General features: G+C 27.4%; 4 protein-coding genes across 8 annotated transcripts; 2 read left to right on the forward strand and 2 right to left on the reverse strand.

The window, feature by feature from the left end:
- Nucleotides 1-228: 228 nt before the first annotated feature.
- Nucleotides 229-10,567, forward strand: LOC106786622 (glycogen debranching enzyme). 5 transcript variants are annotated; one of them, XM_014748206.1, is made up of 26 exons: nt 534-670; nt 1,386-1,632; nt 2,339-2,462; nt 2,539-2,728; nt 2,794-3,004; nt 3,069-3,203; nt 3,293-3,511; nt 3,625-3,860; nt 3,952-4,164; nt 4,244-4,438; nt 4,510-4,639; nt 4,726-4,849; nt 4,940-5,205; nt 5,281-5,439; nt 5,531-5,739; nt 5,804-6,007; nt 6,085-6,317; nt 6,397-6,486; nt 6,568-6,745; nt 6,829-7,185; nt 7,263-7,410; nt 7,516-7,879; nt 7,978-8,186; nt 8,270-8,455; nt 8,545-8,781; nt 9,076-10,567. In XM_014748206.1, exons 2-26 carry the CDS (start codon nt 1,522-1,524, stop codon nt 9,139-9,141), a joined length of 4,794 nt encoding a protein of 1,597 aa, XP_014603692.1. In that variant the 5' UTR covers nt 534-670; nt 1,386-1,521; the 3' UTR covers nt 9,142-10,567. The 5 variants fall into 5 exon arrangements, with proteins under 5 accessions (XP_014603702.1, XP_014603713.1, XP_014603692.1 ...); XM_014748216.1 differs by lacking the exons at nt 534-670; nt 1,386-1,632 and adding an exon at nt 229-441; XM_014748227.1 differs by lacking the exons at nt 534-670; nt 1,386-1,632 and adding an exon at nt 229-434.
- Nucleotides 10,568-10,984: 417 nt separating this feature from the next.
- LOC106786643 (LMBR1 domain-containing protein 2 homolog) lies at nt 10,985-14,591 on the reverse strand. Its single transcript, XM_014748254.1, has 10 exons — nt 14,028-14,591; nt 13,545-13,885; nt 13,263-13,473; nt 13,002-13,178; nt 12,717-12,894; nt 12,360-12,541; nt 12,044-12,283; nt 11,770-11,971; nt 11,523-11,639; nt 10,985-11,419 (listed from the first exon to the last, which is right to left on the reverse strand). Exons 1-10 carry the CDS (start codon nt 14,199-14,201, stop codon nt 11,175-11,177), a joined length of 2,067 nt encoding a protein of 688 aa, XP_014603740.1. The 5' UTR covers nt 14,202-14,591; the 3' UTR covers nt 10,985-11,174.
- Nucleotides 14,592-16,174: 1,583 nt separating this feature from the next.
- LOC106785772 (protein aurora borealis) lies at nt 16,175-18,375 on the reverse strand. Its single transcript, XM_014746495.1, has 5 exons — nt 17,996-18,375; nt 17,618-17,915; nt 17,281-17,558; nt 16,935-17,148; nt 16,175-16,827 (listed from the first exon to the last, which is right to left on the reverse strand). Exons 1-5 carry the CDS (start codon nt 18,146-18,148, stop codon nt 16,304-16,306), a joined length of 1,467 nt encoding a protein of 488 aa, XP_014601981.1. The 5' UTR covers nt 18,149-18,375; the 3' UTR covers nt 16,175-16,303.
- Nucleotides 18,376-19,081: 706 nt separating this feature from the next.
- Nucleotides 19,082-22,927, forward strand: LOC106786844 (dnaJ homolog dnj-5). The gene is made up of 6 exons (XM_014748681.1): nt 19,082-19,279; nt 19,715-21,257; nt 21,349-21,790; nt 21,866-22,081; nt 22,152-22,381; nt 22,504-22,927. Exons 2-6 carry the CDS (start codon nt 19,723-19,725, stop codon nt 22,631-22,633), a joined length of 2,553 nt encoding a protein of 850 aa, XP_014604167.1. The 5' UTR covers nt 19,082-19,279; nt 19,715-19,722; the 3' UTR covers nt 22,634-22,927.
- Nucleotides 22,928-23,001: the final 74 nt, after the last annotated feature.

Below are 23,001 nucleotides of genomic sequence, written 5' to 3' on the forward strand. Positions count from 1 at the left end.
ATTTAAATATCGATATTATGTGCCTTACAACACTATTATATATATATATATTTTGTGTATAAATTTATCTTATAATTAATATTATATGTACATTAAATACATTTGAATTTTTGCATGTTACGAGTACATTAATGTATATTAAATGTTTTATATATTTTTATGAGTAAATAAATATTTTTCTTTAGGTTTAATTGTATGTAAATATTAAAATGTGAATTAACACGATAATACAAATTTTAAATTTGGTCACGTAAATTTTCCGCGATATAACAACCAATGAAAAAAGCCGAATTTTTTGTATAAAGTCCTGTCGTCTGCTAGATCCGTATTTTTAAGATGAACCACGTTTCTATTTAATGACCTTCAAGATCTGTTTAGCAAAATAGAGGTCAAATTAAATCTTTTATATTTAGGAGTAAATAATTAATGATCAGGTGAATTGTATGTATTATCGTTAGCTATAAGTAATATAATTAACATTATTATGCTTGTTTATTTATGTTTTTTCTATACTTTTAAATGATGTTAATTTCATGATTGACCTTGTGCCAGTTTGGTTGTTTGTTTCGTTTGAATTGGCTTTTAGTGGTATTCTCAGCTGATATGAAAATCGTATCACTTAAATGAAATTATCTTATTAAGTCATAAAAATACTAATCCGAGTATATGTGTGAGTATATGTATTGCATTTAAAAATGGTACATATATGTTTATTAAGTATAGAAATTTAATCACTTGTTGCTGTTACTCTCCGTTATATTCTTGTGCAGCATAATAAGTAATTGTAACAATTAGATTTAAATTAATATTAAAAAGAAATAATATTTCGTATATCTTTTTCAATAATTTTTATGTTTTAAAAGCAAAGTAAATCGATTGATTCGTGTCCGGTACGGTAAGAATTAATTATTTTAAATAATATTTACTGTTATTCAAATTATTTCATAGTATTGTAGAATAAAACAGAAGCACACGTCATATTAAAATGAAGGTATAAAAATAAATTTCATAAAGAATAAAAATTATTCATTTATATATATATAATATATAGAATATTTAAATACCTTTTTTTATAATATATATTTTTTTATTTTAATAATCTAATTATTTGTTACCACATAAGCATTGTTATAACAAATATATAAATTATAATTTATTAATAATATTTATCAATATTATATTTATTAATTTATTATTACATAGTTTTTATGTTTCTTATCTTTATTTGTATAAGAAGTAAACATGTGAATAAAATGTTTACAGTTTATCAATTTTGTTTTGTATTCTTTTTGATGTTGTAAGTTTGGATTTTTTATTCGATTTACAGATATTCTGTATACGAATATATTAAATTATAGATGATTACTACAACATATTTGTTATAGGTAATACTATGTGTCATCTTCTACTGTTCTAAAGCATAGTAAAAACAACATTGCAGCTGGTTAATAAAGACTCATTTGTATACAGATTTTATATAAAGCTATAATTCTAAATTAAATAATCAAATTATTTTTAACAATGGATTCAATGCTTAAAATAAAGCAGTTTTTTGGAAAAGCAATACAGAGATTTAAGAACTTTTTACAACGTCTATATAAATGCAACTGTTTGAAGTTTCTTTGGTCTTGTGTAAGTTCTGATATATTTGAAATAATGTGTGTACATACAAATTTCATAAATATTTATAAAATCCTTTTATATTTGGCATAGAATTATTGTTACGATTTTAATAACAGCAATCTTTCTAAACATAATTGTTACTTTAAAAACTAACAAATCTTATGGCAGGAAGTATTTCTCCTCATCCATCCACTAGATCATAGAGTTGTAATCCAAGTACGTAGAGTAAGAATAGCTTCAAGCTTTATGTATGTTCATGCAGCAGAACTGTGTAATGTAATACCATGCGTTTTGCACGCTATGTAACTTCTTTGTGTCAATAACTTATATTAAGGCTCATGTTAGCCAAATGCTTGTCTATTTACTTCGTTTAACTTGTAAGTACTAATCCTCCAGATAAATATTTTATTTTTAAATACACTTTATGGAAGCACAGAATTTTGTATATATGTATATATACATATATAAAATATTTTTAATTGTGTTCCTGAATTTATTTTGTATTATACTTGTAAAAATACAAATTTACATTTGACGGAAGTAAATTTGTATAGCGGTCAATATTCGTGCGATGTTATAATGTAAAATAGTGTAATAATGTGTGCAAAAAAACATGAAAATCTGCTATTAATGAAGCTTCCTTACATCAAATAATCATTTACTTACTTAACAAATAACTTTAGTTATTTTAAATGAAATTTACTACTATTTTTAGGCAATAAGTAACAATATGGTTGAGCGTGGTCCGTCTACGGAGAACCAGGACTCTCAGCAAGTAAGAGTCTTGACTCTAAATAAAGGAGAACATCTTGATGGAATTTTATACAAACTTAAAAAAGGTATATATTTAATATAATTGTAAAATAATTTTATTATTTTTTATATTATAATTAAAACCAATCAATTTTTATTTAGGATGGAAAGTTGAATTTAAACTTGGAGCTTCTCTTCTTGGAAAGACGCTTGATGTTTTTACTAATCATCCATTATCAAATGATCAGAAATTTGAAAGGCACACATATTATCAATTACCTTGGATAAATGATTCTGCTAATTTACTTTTAACTTTACCTGGTTCCTTTCATTATTACGTTATGGATTCTGGGTAAGACGTTATTTATACGAATCATCATTTTGTAACTTTAATTTAATATATGAAACTGTTTATAGTTCTGAATCAAAAATAAAAGCCACTGCTTCTGGATATTTAATGGTGGATCCTGAATTAAAAGTAGGAGAACGCGGAGAATCATTACCGTTAGACTGTATTCAATGTCAAACTGTGTTAGCAAAAAGTTTAGGACCTTTTTCCACTTGGGAAAATAAATTACTGGTAACCCATAAGTCTGGATACAATGTTATACATTTTACTCCTATTCAGGTAATTAATATATTTTATTAAATTTTATTCGCTATACAATATCCATAAAAATATTTATTTGTAGGAACTAGGATTTTCTAAATCATCCTACAGTTTAAGTGACCAATTAAAATTGAATCCACTCTTTAATGATGGAGATAAAGCAATTACTTTCGACGATGTTGATGAATTTATAAATAAAATTCGTAATGAATGGAAAGTAAGTAATATTTATAATCCAAGAAAATATCTAGCACAGAACTATATTTTCATGTATCATTTTGACTAATTTACAATTCTATATTATAGATGTTGAGTATATGTGATATTGTTTTAAACCATACAGCAAATGAAAGTCCTTTCTTAGTCTCTCACCCAGAATGCACATACAACTGTTTGAATAGTCCTCATTTACGTCCTGCATACATTTTAGACGCTGCTTTATTTGAATTAACAATTCAGGTTGCTTCTGGAGAGTGGGAATTTAAAGGTATCCCTAGCGTAGTTGAAACTGAAGACCATTTAAATGTAAGTTGCATATATTCATTAATATTAAAATTGTTAATAATTAATGATAAAATAACTTTAACAAATTTGACTAAATCTAAAGGAGAAACTTTATTTATTTCTTTAATTTTCAGTCTATTCGTCATGCTCTGCATACATATTTCTTACCACTTGTAAAAATTCATGAATTGTATATATTGGATATTAATGAGACAATAGCAGAATTTTTAAATTTAGCACGAACTCAAATCCCTCAAGATGTTAATGAATTACCAACAAAAGACATTTCAATAATAAGAGATCCCAAATATCGTAGATTAAAAGCAACTATAGACATGCCACTTGCTCTTCAAAAATATAATACATATAGGTAATAATTTTATTTTTTAATGTATCCTTATTAATATTTAAACTAATATCATTTAATTCAAGAAACAAATTTGTTATTTTATATTGCATAGGGCTGATTGTTTTGATGAGGAAACTCGTCTGAAACGTTGTGCAGAAGATCTTAGAAAAAAATTACAAGAACTTAATGATATAATTATAAATGAAGTTCAAAATCATTTGAATGCGGCTGTTGAAAATACAATTTCAGGCATACGATATTTTAGAGTGCAAGCAGATGGACCCAGACTTAAGGAAATCAGTGAAAGAAATCCGCTTGTACCTCGGTAAAAAAGAACTATAATAAAATAAATATAAATGAAATGAAACATTGTGTCATAAGTTTTCATCAATTTTATTTTGTAGATATTTTACTGATTATGGAGCTCCTAAATCATTAGTTGAGAGAGAAGCAACAATGTTTTCAGAAGCTGGTTGTTATCTGATGGTTCATAATGGATGGGTCATGAATGGTGATCCTTTAAAAAATTTTGCTGATCCTGATTCTAATGTTTATATTCGAAGAGAACTTATTGCATGGGGTGATAGTGTGAAATTAAGGTAATAGAGTACATTACGTTATTAATGATTTTGTTTGTTAATATTTGTTTAAATCTCAACTATTATTTCAGATATGGTGAAAAACCAGAAGATTGTCCTTTTCTGTGGGATTATATGACAAAATATGTTGAGCAAACTGCCAAGATTTTTGATGGTATACGTCTTGATAATTGCCATTCTACACCTATTCCTGTTGCTGAGGTATATTAATATTTTTTTTACATATAATTTCTTAATAAAAAGCTGGATCGAATATACTGATTATAGAACATTACATTTTTTCGTAGTACATGTTAGACGCTGCTCGCCAGATTCGTCCTGATTTGTATGTAGTGGCGGAACTATTTACAAATTCTGATCAAAAAGATAACATTTTTGTTAATCGTCTTGGTATTACATCTTTAATTAGAGGTATGATAATATTAAATTATAAAACGAACTTTTAAATATATTTCTATCTTATACACATTTGCAATATACACATGTATATAATATATATAGAGGCAATGTCTGCATGGGACAGTCATGAGGAAGGACGATTAGTTTATCGATATGGAGGAGAACCCGTTGGGGCTTTCTTGCCATCACGTAAACGACCTTTAGTACCATCTATAGCTCATGCTCTCTTCTTGGATCAAACTCATGATAATCCCAGTCCAATAGAAAAACGTAGTGTTTTTGATTTACTTCCAAGTGCTGCACTTGTATCAATGGCATGTTGTGGTAGTGGAAGCAGTCGAGGATATGATGAATTAGTACCACATCATGTAAGTCTTTTATGTTTATTTAAACCATATTAGAAACAAGATTTAAATACGATTGAATAAATTGTAAAATTTTAGATTCATGTTGTTGATGAAACAAGACAATATGCATCATGGACAGATGATGATAATTTGGCAGATGGTATTAAATTTGTAAATTACGGAAACGGTATAATTGTAGCTAAAAAGGCATTGAACGAACTACATTATATTCTTGGCAAAGACAAATTTTACCAAGTGAGTACATTTACTAAGAATCTCATAATAACTTATGAAATCAGATTAAAATAGCAATTCATTTTTTTTACTAACTTATACTACGTTATAGGTATTTGTTGATCAAATGGATTCTGATGTAGTTGCAGTAACAAGACACTCACCCTCTACTCATGACAGTGTTGTTTTAGTTGCTTTTACAGCATTCAAACATCCTGATCCTAATGCTAATGATTTAAGAAGATATATAAAGCCATTAAGAGTGGAAGGTGTTGTAGAAGAAATCATTTTGGAAGCATCATTATCACACAATGGAACAAAGTAAGACTTTAAATTATATTATATTTAAATTATATATTATATATATTATATTATATTATTCTAGAAATGGTACATCTCCGTTTCTTTATCCACAAAACTTTGTAAAGGATGAAAACATCATAAATGGAATGTCTGAGTATGTTATTAATTTAAAAGAGCATATTCAAATTTGTGACTCAACTATGTTAGAGAAAGTTGATTCAGGAGATCCTAAAATAACACAGCTTAACTTTATTAATTTTATACCTGGTTCTGTCATCGCTATTCGGTAAAAAATTGTAAAATTTATTTTAATATTTATATACACATATATATTTATATTTTATAATTGTAATATTATTATAGGGTATCTCTTCATGCTAATATAAAACCTGCTTTAGCCAAACTTCAGAACACTATTTCTTTAATTACATCAAACAAAAGCTCAGAATTGCGAGTTATTGTATCTCGTATGGATCTTGTAGATTTGAATAAGGCTCTCTATAGATGTGATCAAGAAGAACGCGATGAAACTTCAAATAAGTTTGGAGTATATGATATACCTGGTTATGGACCTTTAGTATATGCAGGATTACAAGGTAATTTAATATAATAAATTACCATTTTTTATGTAAATTATAATAAATATATATTTATATTTATTTGCATTTTCATTAGGTGTTATGTCTGTGTTAGCAGACATTCGGCCAAATAATGATCTTGGCCATCCTTTATGTGCTAATTTAAGACAGGGAAATTGGTTAATAGGTAAGAATATTAACATATTTTAAACTGCCATAATACTGATATCAAACAAACATAATTTATATTTTACGTTATATTATATAGATTATATTTGGCAACGGCTTAAGGAAGATCATGGTACTAAAGTTCTTGGAGATTGGTTGGAGGAAGTAGTTGAACCATTCAAATTAATTCCACGTTATTTAGTACCAAGCTACTTTGATGTGATTGTTACTAATGTTTATATGACTTTGCTGGAACAATGCTATGCTTTAATGTCAAGGTATTAATGTTTGTGCCATTATATTAAATTAACATGTATTAAAATAATATTATTATTCAAAATAATTACTATTATAATTACAGTTTCGTGAAGAACGGTTCTACTTTTATTAAAATACTATCTTTAGTCTCAGTACAAATGGGAGGTGTAGTAAAATCAGCACAATTACCAGACTTATCTCCAAATTTAGATTCTCCTAAGCCAAAAGTTATACAATATAACGGAGAAACAGAACAAATATGTTTAACATTATCGGCAGGTCTACCACACTTTGTGGTAGGATACATGAGAAATTGGGGTAGAGATACATTTATTGCTTTAAGAGGTTTACTCCTTTTAACAGGTAGATACCAAGAAGCAAGATTCATAATTCTAGGATTTGCTGGTACTTTACGACATGGTTTGATACCAAATCTTTTAGATAAAGGAAAAAATGCAAGGTAAAATAAATAAATAATCATATATTTAAAAATATTAACTTAATTACTATATATGTAATGTTTTTATTGTTTATAAGGTATAATTGTCGCGATGCCTTGTGGTGGTGGTTGTATACTATTCAATGCTATATTCAAGAAGTTCCTAATGGTTTAAAGATCCTATCAGATAAAGTTTCAAGACTCTTTCCCAGTGATGATTCTCCTGCATTGCCTGCAGGACAAGTTGTATGTTTTTATTTTAATATATAGCTTTTATATATTTCTAAATAAACTATTAATACGATATGATCAGTCAAATATGATTTAAATACATGTATGAATATATTTTAGGACCAACCTTTATATGATGTTATACAAGAAGCACTCATGGTACATTTTCAAGGACTTTGCTTCAGAGAAAGAAATGCCGGAAAACAAATTGATGAACATATGACTGATAGAGGATTTAATAATCAAATTGGTGTACATCCAGAAACTGGTTTTGTTTTTGGAGGTAATGATGCTAATTGTGGAACATGGATGGATAAAATGGGATCGTCTGAAAAAGCTGGTAACAAAGGAAAACCTGCTACACCAAGGGATGGCTCCGCTATAGAAATAATTGGTCTTAGTAAAAGTATTTTGAGTTTTCTAGCTGAATTATATAAACAGAATCTGTTCCCTTATGGTAGTGTTCAAAGGAAAAATCGTGATGGTAAGAAAAAATCTGCAGTTTTAAAAACATAAGATGTTAAGCAGATATATATATTAAAATATAATAACTTATAATATTTTATTTATAATATATAATAGGAACTGTAATAACCTGGAGTTATAAGCAATGGGCAGATAAAATATCAGCAAATTTTGAAAAATATTTTTATATAAACGAAGTGTCCACAGAAGGTGAGTTAAAACCTGAATTAATTCACCGTCGTGGCATATTTAAAGATAGTCATGGGGCCACTCAAGAATGGGCCGATTATCAATTACGTCCTAATTTTCCAATTGCTATGATAGTTGTAAGTATTCTTTTATCTTAAATCAGACAAAAAAATGTGGTTTTTGTCATACATGTTATATTAGTTAATTCATTATCCTAAAGGCTCCAGAATTGTTTAATCCACATCATGCATGGACAGCATTGAAGAAAGCAGAAGATATTTTGTTAGGACCATTAGGAATGAAAACATTAGATCCTGCAGATTGGGCATATAATGGTTATTACGATAATTCAAATGATTCTAATGATACTAAACTTGCACATGGATGGAATTATCATCAAGGACCAGTAAGTTGACTGACATTATTAATTAAATCTTTTATATTATGTTATTAGTATTTGTAAGGAAGAAGAATCTATAAAATATTGCTTTTTAGGAATGGATTTGGCCAATGGGTTATTTTCTGAGAGCTCGTTTATATTTTGCCCCGTTAGTTGGGGACATAGATGAACTGCGTCGCACAATTGAATCAACTGAAATTATTATTTCACGACATTTTGTCGAGGCATCTACTAGTCATTGGCGTGGTCTTCCTGAACTTACTAATAAAGATGGAGAATATTGCAGAGATAGTTGTCGAACACAAGCATGGAGCGCTTCTTCTATACTAGAGGTCTTTTTATATATAATCATATTAGGTCTACCTGAAAGATCTGTCTGCTTTTGAATTAAAAGAAAATAATTCAATACATTTATTAATATTTACTGAATAATATAATTTCCAATTTAGAAAAGCACATATTTTCTTAAATATAATGATAAAAAGAGGCAACCAAAGAGGTTCAAACAAACACGTTCATACGTATTGAAACTTGAGATAACATTATCAGATAAAACTTTTTGGTAGACCTAATATATATTGATCGTATAAAAAAGAACTTATTTTTTTAAAAACATATTTTTGCAGGTTCTCCATGATTTAGATAAAATCAAACAAAAATTACAATCTGAAAATCAAGATTCAATAAATTGATACAATTTTGCGTGTGTTCACCACCGCCGACTACACTTAGAATGTTTAAACTTAGAAAAAAGAAGTAGTATTAGAAAAAAAACCGATCACGAAAAATTATGTACTTTTGAGAAGGTAATAGTAACACAATGCACGGAGACACACGCATATGATAAACAGCACGTTAATTTAACTAACACACTGCCGAGTAGCACTATAATAACTTTCCCTGCAGTTGATGAAATTTTTTCGTCAGAATCTAAAAACATAACAATAGAAGATGATACAGAAAATAATGACGAATCAAAAGTAAGAAAACAATATTATAATTCTGATTCTAAGAATGATTTGGAGACTATTGAAACTTCATTTGATGCAACAGAAATATCTAAATCTCGCAAAGTAGATGTTACTCATAAGACTGCAAAATTCATTCGAGAAAATGAAATACTTGCAAATTATTCTAAAAAATATTTCAATAAAAATAAGGAGACAATAGTAGATAAAACTGATATAAAACCTTCATCTCCAAGTGATCATGTTTACGAGGAAGTTGGAAGAATTAAAGAGTCTCAATACTGGCCTGAATTTGATATTTTAGATTATTATGAAAAATATAGTCCTACAACGGCAAAGACTTTAATAAATACTCTTCTTTTACCAAGACAAAGAATATGTAAACAATGTGCCAGTTTAAAATATAGTCCAGTATATAGTGATCGATACTTTTACAAGAAAAAATCCTTATATGCTAAAGAAGTTATTTTACATCATCTTAACGATATATATTATTTTAAATATTCTTCGGGTGAAACGAAACGTGATAAATTATTTTCTGAAGACAATAATAATATTCAAGACTGTATGCCGTTTTATAATTATTCTAAAACTACTAAATCAGGGATATTTTACTTATGTGGACCACCAAAAGAAATATTTGATCTTAAAACAACGTTGGATTCTGAGATTATTATAATATCCAGTACTGTTAATTTAGTCAATGATGTAGTGAATACACAACTATATCATCGTTATATAAATGATAGATATACACGAATATCCAAGAACGGATATATACCTATGACTTTTGAAGTTAATCATGACAATATTCTCAGCACCATAAAAAACATAGGCTATGATACAGATTTACAAAATTGGATGAATTACCGTAACAATTTTTTGCAATCATGTACTTCAAAACAAGATGAATTAGTATTGACTGAGCACCATCCAAATAGATCAAGCCTATTACTATTAGAACCGTTATTACTAATGCCAGATTTGGCAAATCCTAGGCAAAGGCAAAATAAAAATCGTATTTCACATACAGAAAATATAAAAATAATCAAAATAATTATTGCTTATACTTTATCATTTTTTATATTAGCTATGATTACGTTCTATATAGTATATTTCACGTAGATTTTAAATATTTCTTGCAATAATATAGGAAAAAAAGAAAAAAATATGTTTAACATTTTTATGAGTTAAATACAGATCTTTTATTTTATTGGATGTTGATTGTTATCTTTTTTTTAAATTTATTAATTTTAACTTAATTAATATTATTTATATGCTTCTTATACTATTGAAAGATGATAAAAATTTTATTATACGCTCGCTTCGATATTTAGTTATATGAGTATGTAATTATGCTCATATTATTCCTGTTCTATGCAGCATTGTAAGAAAATAAAATAAAATAAAATATGAATCATATTTTTAGTTAATTATATTACTTATTAAGTCTCCTTTATTTTTTTCTTAAATATCGATGTAAAGGAGTATTAAATTAAAAACTGTTTTACCCTACACTCTACATATATTTATTTTCGTTAAAAAGTAAATAATCATACATAATAGCGGGTAAATGCAAGCTTTTTATATTATACTTCTATATTATTACAAAACATAATTTTCATAGTAGCAAAATGTTATTTTTCTAGTTAATAGTCAATTACTAAATTGTGAATTACAATAATCCAATAAAAATTTGATTATATCTGTTATAATTGGTTAAAAAAAAATTGATTTGTTTATTTTTAATATTTATTTTAAATATCATCAAACAATCCCTTAGGTGCAGGCCCTACGCGGTTTGTATTTGATGAAAACGACCTTGCATTATCTGAATGTACATCATACAAATTATCGCTTTGATAACCACGATCAAAGTGACTGTTTGCACCATATGAATTTATTTCAGAAGTTGTACCAACATAGTAATCTGTTGGATCGAAATCGCGTAATAGACCAGCTCCTGCAGACTCCACAGATTCGTCTCTTTTTAAAGAACGTACTAAAACAAATGTTCTTAGACAATTTTTGTAGAAAATATTAAATGACGTAAATATTTTTTCCGTTATTACAATTATCATTTATAACATACAAGTTATAATTACCTGTATCCATATTCTGTCTAGATGTTCTATAACGAGAATTTCCAGTATTACTGAAACGTTCTTGGAATTCACGTCTCCTATACATAGAATCTTCTGCTCTTTGTCGTTTTCGTCTTTCTGTGAAAAAATATAAAATCTCTATTAAACTAATAAAACATTATCTAATTTATAACTAATTGTAAGTTATTCTTACAATTAGACAGAAATATACTCAGGGATCAAATATAAATTAATATTTAAAATTTACCTCGTATAATAAGTTCTCTTCCTTCTTCTACGAGATCTGTTGTAAATTCGTCTTCATCAAGAAACTGTTGAAATCCTAGCATCGAAAGTAATCTACTTCCTAAACTAAAATAGGTTGCCAAACAGAAAGCTAATATTGCCATTGGAAAATAGACATTAAATCCATCAGAAATAATGGATATTACATCCATATGACCCATTACCTATAAGTATGCAAAAAGATAATACATTTATTATTCTTATATATACTTGTTATTACAATTAGATCTATTTACCTGAGTATAATGTGTCTCCAAAATGTGCGTTTTTATAATATGAGAATCCATATGAATAAGTCCCAAAAAATTAAGACACATGGGTGGTGTCAAGCGACATAACATCATGCCACTGAATATCAAACTATACTCATTTGTTTGATGGTGTGGTGCCAGATAATATAAATTTAAGACACGAATTTTTAAAACAGTTGAATAAGCACAATAACAAAGATAACCAATGATGTATGTAGACAATGCCTAAGCAAATAACATTTTATATTATCATGCACTACCAATAAGAATTTCATTATAAAAAATAAATAAAATTATTTACCTCTATTGTTAAATAATCATAATTTTCTTCAGCTATTTTAACAAATTGTGCAAACAATGACAGAACAGGTGATTTATTAAAAAATGTTACTTCTGACCAAACAACAGCTGCAGATAAACAAGCAGCACAAATAGCAGCAGTCTTTTGAACATAACTTTTAATAATACATTTCCAATACCATTCTGTAATTATATTATATATATTTATTAATATATATATTATATATTTTTACAAATATATACAACCTTAAGCGTGTGAATGTTTTTATATTGAAGTATTAAAATGTTATATATGATAGTTACCTATAAATATACTAGATTTTAAATATATCAATTTATTAAATTTCATGTTTCTTACCAATAACTGGATTGTAAATTAGTCGAAAAGGGAATGATCGATGTACAGGAAATGTTGGTTTAAATCTTCTCTCATGACTGACTTGATTTTTTTCTACGTCTTCCAAATGAAAAATCTTATCCACTGTAATACCCCATAAAGTTTCTACACGTTGCAATGTCTGTAAAGCTTTAATAGTCTGAAAGAAATGATCAACGCCATTTATAAAAAAATAAATATTATATATATATATATATTATTATTATGTAATATTAACATAAATATAAAAAAGAAATAATATAAAACCTGTCTGTGTAATCGAATCAAGGATTTCTCTGAGGGAGTATCAGTTGGTGTATCATCTGGTAACTGCCTTCTATTCATTCTATCTTTTAGTTCAACAGGTATTTTTTGAAAAATTGTTTCCAGATTAGAATAATATGGGTGGCCTGACCCAATAGATATTGAAGCAGCTTGTAAAGACTGAAAAGATATTTATTTACTCTAACATCATTTTAATTTACGAAAGCATTTACTATACTTCATTATAAATATAAATAAAGATACCTCGAGTATGTCATCTACTGTTTCTTCTGCCTCACATTTGTCTAAACTTAATTTAGCTATTTTAAAATAACTATAATGTAGAGTATAACCAGGTTTACTAGCATTCCATAATCCACGTGGTACTTCTACAAGTGCATATCCAAGAAGTAATACTAATAGAAATAAACCCCATGTATTTGATGCAGAGGAAGCAATAGCTTTTAACTTTTGACTAAAAATATATCAGTTTAAAATTATAATACCAAAAATTTTTCTAGTATATATACGTTACACATTTCTTACCCATCTAGATGTAATCCAGGCTTTAATGCGATATATATTAATAAGATACCACAAATGAATAAATAACTTCCATAATAAATAGCATTATCAATAAGTGCAGATTTTAACTTTCCTTGTACTGTAAAATCGCCTGCTTTTATATAAGATTGCATTAAAGGAAGTATTAACCATGTTAAACATTGTGATGTCCAATAGACAATTCTCCATAATTTTGGGAATACACTTTCTGGTATGTTTGGTAAAGGATCTTTGCATGCATGAAGTGAAACATTTGCAGTATTATTTGTACTTATATTACTCAAGTTATGTATGTGTTTTTCTACGCATTGTCTATAAACAGTCTGAATAAGAAAATGGTATTTATTATTTTTAATTCAGAAACTATAATGTATTATTAATACAAAACATTTTATACATCAAATTTCAATATATATAATTTTTATATATTTTATATATATTATATAATATATATGCAGCACTTACCGAAGAAACATCTAAGGGTAATATAAATATTATCAACAGTGAAAAGTACCATGCAATAAGCACCGAGACTGTAACAATAATATGCTGTTTATACACATTTCCATATTTATATAATACAGTCGCAGCAAGATAGAATGCTACAGCTATCTCTATCAAAAATGGCTCTAGAAACATTTTTGTATTATATTATCTATATTTATTTGTATTATACAACAGTCAATGCTGCACATCCCTGTTAAGGCATCAATATTTTTATTTATCTTGATCTAACTTGTTATCTATTTCTTGACTTTCTTTCAGCTTTTGTTCAGCTTCTTTCTGCATTCTTTCTAATTTCTCTAAAGTGACAGATTTTAAAGGTATCACTTTTGGTTTGCAAAGTATATAATCTGTAGTTTCCTCTTGATACAGAATTCCTTGTTTAGGAATAATTATATCGACTTGTTCAACAGTTTCATCAACAGATTCTGACATTTTTCTTTGAATTTCATGAATTTAAAAGAAAAATCGTTGTTGTTCTCAAATGTCCCATAAATTATTCGAATAAAACGAAAATTAAACTTTCTAATGTAAAATAAAATATCACAACATAGCACTCAAAAGAAAACTCAGCTCAAAACAATTAATTTATAATCATTTTAATGTAAAAACAGTCTAATTAAAGGAATTCTACATATTTAAAAACCATCAATAGATATACAGGGTCCACCAACTCAGACAACTGCCAACAACGCGAGAAGATATGAAGCAAAGAATAATTGATGCCTGTAATTCAATAAGTTCAAAAACATTAAGAAGTGTAACTAATTCAATAGGTCAAAGATTGCAGTATTGTATCAATGTCAACAGCAATAATTTCGAAAATTTACTGTAAATTGAAGCCTCATTAAGAATAGATATTCAAAAACTAAACGAATTATTTATCTTGTAAACATTGCCCTAGGATGACTTTGCATGACCTTGAGTCATACGTCGTTGTACTCCACTCATGACCCACTATTACGCTATAGAAAAAAAAACATATGAATCCATTTAAAAAAATCAAGTTGACCTTAAGAACTTCTGTATGTCTCCACCCATGAAAAAAATATTTACACTACCTTATGTACCTCTTCATGCCATATAAATTTTGTATATAACATTTTTTTATATTATAACAAATAACGGAAATATTTAGGTGCTAATAGTTGATGGACCACCCTGTATATGGCATGTGGCATTAAAATAAAATATAAAATCTTTACACAAAGAGACAATATAAATATTCACAATAACAATTAACCCACGAATCACTTTCTATAAGTATTTGGGTTAAAATAATATCGATAGAAACATTAATCACAGAATTCCTTTTTATTTAAATATATTTTTGTCACTTAAAAATATAAATATGTTATCGTTTTATAATGTCAATATACATTACAGATATACACTCTGCATACTAGAAAATATCGACGTCACACGCGTCACATATGCTCTGAATTGTCAGAATAACTATACCTCGTATACGAACGCATGCGCAAATATAAATATGCCTTTACAAAAAACAGAAAAGAAAAGGAATAAAGTGAGACGAATTGTCCTTGCAATATAAGTTTTTAAAAATTTTCTTAATAAATAAAAATTGCAATTAAATAAATGGATTACATAAAAAAAAAATATACACACAAATTTTTCATGATCAAAACTGTCAATATAACTCAGTCATACACTTGTTTTTAATACATAAGAATACTTATTTTACACGTAAACAAATTTAAAAATATATAGAAAGTGAAATTCTTTCATACTTTCAGTTCTCTTTTTTTTCAACGATATACTCATGTCATGAGGATAGAAATAAGTATGTTCATAATCAAATTTATTTACATGACAAATTATTAAAATTAATTATCACTTTACAAAAAAATATTTTTTCATATATATGGATGTATTTTATATGATTATTATTTATTAATTGTCAATTACTAACAAAATCGATATTAAAATATATGTATGTAACATTTAAATATTTACAATATTTATCTTGCATTAATGAAGAAAAATAATAGATATCTAACTACAAAAGAAAATTCTATATCAGTATTTTAAAATGCATATATAAAAGTCAAAATATTGATAATAAGAATTAGTAAGTTAAATATTCTTAATAACTTATTCATTCAGTATGTATTATTTAATTTTACTTATCTTTCATTCTATCTAAAAAATTGTCATGGTTACAAAAAAATAGTGAGAATTTTATAAATCTTCGTATATAAAAAGGACTAAGTAAATTACTCTTTTTCATTTACATTACATTTTGAAGGTGTAGAGCAAGCAACGTTTCTAAAATTTTCTTTCCAATCAGAAAGTGGAATTTCATCGTCAAATAATAAAAATTGTTCATTGTTATAAAACTTCTGCTTAGTTGAACTACTGTCATTGTTATAAAATTTCTGCTTAGCTGAACTACTATCCGTTAAATTTGTTGTACTATTCATAGAGAAAGTTTGATATCCGGTATCTTGAACAATATTAGAAGCACTTTGTTTTTCAGACATTCCCCAAAATATATTGGTTTGTTGCGAAGTGCAGTTTTCCAATTTATAAACCTGACTAAAATCGGGGAAGTTTTTTATTTCCTTCACATTATTATAATAATCTTCTTTATCTTTAACAATTTTATTTTTTTCATTGTCTTTGATTAAAGATGTTGAATTTACTACCACTGAATTCATTTCTACAGTTATATCTGTTTTCGTGTTTTCATGATCATTATTGGATTTATTTGAATTTTCTTCGTTTATAGTTAAGTTATCTGAAAATAAAGCCATAGCTAAAATCAATTTATTAAACATTGATAGTATAAGGTAATTATATGTTAAATATATAGAGTTGCTTCTAATATTTTTTATATAAGTATACCTGATACTTCATTATTTTCGGAAACTTCAATACTCTCCGAGGTAGACATTTCCATACTTTGACAAAAATTTAATTTCATAACTGGACGGGAACGAGTTTTCTTAATATCATCTACTGATGTGTCCTGAATATCAGGTATAGATGATATATTAGGTGATAAATTTTCAGAAAATTGTATAGGTGTTCCATAACGTTGCATTTTACGGGAACATTTCTACAAATAAGAAATTTGATTTTATATATTATATCTTACATTGATTTCTATATATAAAAATAGAAAGAAAAGTAACATTTTTAATGATTGTGAGAAACATATTAAAAATATAAGAAATATAAATTATGATACCTTTAATGGTGAGCCATTATAGAACATTCCACTCTCTGGAGGACTTTTACAGAACATTGAAGAAAGGTTTATTTTGATTGGGGAAACTAAGAAAGAACTTTGCTCTTCATCATCAGTACACTCAGTAAGGTTGAAAAATAATTTTCTCCTTAACGAATTTGTACTTAAATTTGCATCATCGTTATCTATATTTTTATTAAATGTAAAATATGGTTTCAATGCTTCTTCGACATTTTCAGGTAATATTGAAGGAAGAGATAAAGTTGTTTGACACGCACCTAAAAATAATTAAATAATTATTTTGTCATTGCAATAACTATTTATTGATATTTATTACCATCTTTTTTGATCATTTTAGGAAAATCTTTAAGTTTATTTGATTTATCGATAAGCCGCTTAGGAGTATTCAATTTAATGTCAATTTTATGTTCTTTTTTCTTAGATTCCCATGGGCTTGGTACTATCTCATTTGTCATAAAAAATTTATCAATCGCTTCCTGAGCCTTTAATTCAACGTCTGGATCTACATTATATATTTGTTCTACAGGAAATTCTTCTATTTTTGCTGGTTTTATTAGAGCTAATTCTTCTACGCTCCACGAGAATTCAGGTGAATTTTGAGGATCGGTGGTAACCTTTATAGAAAACAATAATATATTTTATATTATTATTAATCTCCTTTTACATAATAAATATATATATATATATATATCACCTTTTTAAAAACACTTGGACTAATAACAGATTTATGTAATCTATTAGTCAAGTCACTTTCAAATGGATTTCTTGCAACAAATTTGGTTAATCCTGATGGTGGTGTGCGATGATTTGGTAGATTTGTAAAACGACCTGTATTCTTTGGATGCATAATTTTCTTTTATCTTACTAAAATGTTTTATTTCAACTGTGCAAATATCTACGTAATTTTTTGTAATAAATAAAGGAAATGATATGAAACATTAAATTTAACAAATTCCAAATACTGAACTACTTCAACGAATGATTAAATTCAACTGGCAAACGATATATTCTTAATATTAAATAATCTTCATATGATGGCAATCAAATAAAGAAAAATTGATTAGTATAAAATATTATAAAAGATATATCGTAAATAAACAATAAAAATCAATGAACGAAATGAAATATATAAAATAATAAATAAATAAAATGAATTCTAAGATGAATTAGTCAATTTAAATTTATGATTGTTACGTTTTAGTTATGCGATTTATCTTTGACAAATATGTTTTTAATGATTATTCAAGTATTTGACAACAATGTATGTAATAATTTGAAAATCATCACGAATCTGTTTACACGTTCGAATTCACCAATAAACGGTAGCATAGTAAATCAAGGTAGTCGTTGATAAGCGTATTACAAAGTAACTAGATTAAAATATAAGCTACTTTAAATTTCTAATCAGAAAATTTTATTTAAATATATATGGTGTTTTTATATAAATATAGAAAAATTAGCATCTTTATTTTTTAAAAAATAGTATATAGTAATATTATATAATAAAATATTTAAAATTCGCGCGCGCGCGCATTTTTTTTTAATAACGTTATCTAAGAACATAATTATACCGCAGTATTTTTCGTTTATTACTAGAATTAATTTATCGTTTAACTGTATCAAATTTCTATTTATAATATTTTATTAATTTTTAAATATTGTAATAATATATTCATTATTCTTTTTATATATTGAGATATTACCGATTCATCGATTAATATTTTGATAACAGTAAAAAACATGTATCTATGTATATAAAATATAGATATATAGGGGAGATTTTCATTCGTACTATCTGTTTAAAAACGTACTTCTTAGTACGTATCATACGGATAAATATAATGACCGATTCTGCGCCAACCGCATGGTATATAGCGTAAATTGTGCATTGCATATTTTTAAATATAATGCATTAAATAAATAACTATTTTGATTGCAATGTAAAATTATCCTTCACAAAATAGATTATCTGGCTAATGTGAGTACCGTACCCTTGTATTTCCTTACACTACGTCATGAATCATCGTTTTAGGTTACTAAAGTTGTTTGAGATGATATCTTTATTACGAATATTTCTCGTATCATGCATCAATTTTTACTAATCCCACACATACACTTCTGTTCTTATTTATATATATTACTCTTATTTAATTATAAATTATTTATATTTAGTTTTGTTAATCGGGAAGAGAGATACAATATGTAAGATTATTGTTGCATTATACTTTATTTTACAAAACAGCAGTTCTATTGTATACGTATCTGCTTATACGCTTTTAAAAATGTATATATATATAAAATGTATATATATATAAAAAAATAGATAGTGCATGAAAATGCTATTAAACATATACTTCCTTTAACCTGATAGGCCTTTAAACACTAAAGAATATGTTTATATATTTTTACATAGAACCTAAAATGGCAGAACAGCAACAACCAACTCCTGATTTTAAGCGTATGTCTTTGGATAAGATAATAGAAGCGATGACTGCTGATTTAGAAAATTCTAATGGTCATTATGTTCAGTTTGGAATATCACCACAACAAACTCCACCGCATAATTGGAATGACTATCCTTCTGGTCAAGCGAGACACTATATTGCTAATCAATCTTCACATCCTACTATCTCCACATCTCCACAAAGTGTGCAACCAATGAATTCGATTGCAACTTCTTTATATATGCAAGATATACCAAGTTATGATAATACTACTACAGATCCCATGTATTTTCCACCTCAAACTGTAAACCATTTAGGTATTAACGAAAATAATGATTTAGTGGGAACTTTTGATGTTGGCGGAGGAAATTACATAAATGTTATTTATGGAAATGCATCACAAATAATGGCAGAACAATGTCAACTTTCAAATATGACACCTTATAAAAATCAAGGTGCAATAGATAGAGAATATGGGCTTTTCAATGAGCAACGCATGAATATACCATCTGATATGCCCAATCAAAATTTTAATGGGAAACAACTAATTGATAATCTTGTCTGTAATTGGGTTCCAAATCAGTCAGGAACTTATAGTCCTTTTGGTGGTTCTCCTAATGTTACACCAGTACCACAATCTAATGCGGATGTTAGAGATCCTGAAGATTTGCCAAGAAATATATCAGAGAATCACTATAAAAGACCACGAATGGTAGCAGAAGTAAAGCCTATGCGTCCTTCTTATTCAGACGTATTAACTAAATCAGCACCGACTCCACCTTCACCATTAATTTTACCATCTATGAAACCTAAAGTTGAATCCATGACAAAAAAAGTTACCAATAAAAGTTCAAAAAATAAAATGAAATCTACATCGTTAAAGAGACAGAATTCATCAGGGAGTGATGATCATAATTCCCCAAAATTTCAGGTTCCCAAAAAAGTATTAGAAAAAAATAATTCTAATCTTCCAAGACGATGGGTTTCCTTAGATAATCTAGGTTCACAAACTGAATCTCATGAAATAAGTACTTTTGACAGATCAGATCAGTTTGAAAAAAAGAAAATTTTGAAAACTTCTAAGAAAAATGACAAAAATGAGACGCTTAATAATTCGAAAGTTCAAAATAATAACTCTAAAACAACTGGCAGTGTACCAAAACGTCCAATACAAATAAATAACAATTTAAATACAATCAATAATTCCAGTCAAACAATTTCACCCGAAAGAATTGAAAAGAATCAGCAACAGAATAATAAAATTAATAAGGATGATAAAAAAATGACTAAGGAAAGAAATTCTAAACGCTTCCAAGCTGAAAAAGCACAGCAAATTAAAAAAGGTCAAAGAAGTCGTAGAAAGGAATGCAGAGAATCTCCTATTAAGGATCTATGTAAAAACTTAAATAAATATGCAAGTCGTTGGAGTAAAATTGTATTAAAAATTTTCTATTGGTTATTACACTTAATATCAGATGTAGTTAGTATGAGTGCCAATCTTGTTATTCAACTGTAAGTACTAATAAAATTAATTTATGAATTTTAAATATGTAATTCACGCATCCATATGTATATGTGTTATTATGTTTTCTATATTTTTTAGTGGTAAATGTGCTTGGTATCACTCTATACTCTATTTAAAATACTCATGGATTTATGTAGTAACAATGTTTTCAAAAATACGTATTCTTAATGCTTTGGGCAAGCAATTAGATCATTGGTTTGGAAATAGTAAATTTGCTTTTTGGCGTAAAATGAAGACCGAAAATGAAGAAAAAGAAGAAAATTCAAATTGGATACATGGTGGACTTGAAGCTAATATTGCACTACCTAGCACTGGAGAAGAAGCTATGAAGAGATTATTAGCTTGTAAAGGCAAAGATCCTTACAGTATACTTGGAGTTACACCAACATGTTCCGATGATGATATTAAAAAATATTATAAGCGCCAAGCATTTTTAGTGCACCCAGATAAAAATAATCAACCTGGAGCAGAAGAAGCATTCAAAATACTAGTTCATGCTTTTGATATAATTGGGGAACCAGTAATATTTTTTTTATTTGTAAACTGATAATTTTTTAATATATTGATTAATTATTTAAAAACAATATTATTTTAGGAACGAAGACAAGCATTTGATCAAACAAGACAGGTTGAAGCTGCATGGGGTGAATTAAGTGACTTGTTATCTCAATTACATAGAAAAATGGAACAAGCAGCAAATACAATAAGGTGTACAAACTGTGGTTTGAGGCATAAGCGAGTTCCAACTCAGCGTCCTTGCTATGCTGCCCGGTTTTGTGCACAGTGTAAGATACGCCACAGTGCAAAAGAAGTCCGTATTTAAACTGTAATTATTTAATTCTTTTTTCGCACTTATGATATAATTGTTAAAATTTAATTAGGGTGATATATGGGCAGAGTCTCGTTTAATGGGATTTCTTTGGCATTATTATGCTTGTATGGAAGGTGCAGTGTACGATGTCACTGATTGGGCTGCTTGTCAAGCCGGTAATTTAAAGCATCTTAGAGCAAACACACATAGCGTTCAATATAGGATTGTACTAGGTCAACGTCCACCACCACAGACTTCTAATAGTGGTAAAAAACGACAGCAAATGGATCCGAATACAAGGTATGAATACAAAACTAACAGTTAAAAAAAAAATCAATAAAGAAAATTTGGTATACATAAATAACCATAATAAACTGATTTACTTAAATTAAATTACAAGTTTTTAATGTTTTCTAATACAGTGAAGCAGATTTTGAAGAATTTTTAAATAATCTATATAACCACAGCAAACCTGGTAATCCTAATACATCAGCAGAGCAAAGTTCCTTTAGAGGAGATTGCAGAAGACGAAAAACCAAACGCAAGAAGTAAGCAAATCTATACAAAGCTTTGAAATCTTATGATATTTACTATATATGGTTATTGAATAACACATATTGGTTTGAAGTTCTTTTTTTTCCGAGTGATTGTCATCATAACGACAGGTACAGATCTTGAAAATATAAGTGGTCTTCAGTGACTGATACTCTCAATTTAATATTCTAAAAGTATATGACTCAATCAGAATACATAATACATGCAAAATAAGAATTATGATTTGCATTAGAATAATACTCTTGAAAATAATAAATTTTTTAAATGTTTAGGCGCATCAAAACAAAAAGTGTTAAAACAATACACGTAGAAAAATAATTTTGTTTCTGAAAGCAAAAACAATGTGCATCTTGATTTTGTTGTAC

The sequence above is a fragment of the Polistes canadensis genome, unplaced genomic scaffold (genome assembly GCF_001313835.1).
Source record: "Polistes canadensis isolate GaletaPanama2010 unplaced genomic scaffold, ASM131383v1 scaffold_3, whole genome shotgun sequence".
Lineage (NCBI taxonomy): Eukaryota > Metazoa > Arthropoda > Insecta > Hymenoptera > Vespidae > Polistes > Polistes canadensis.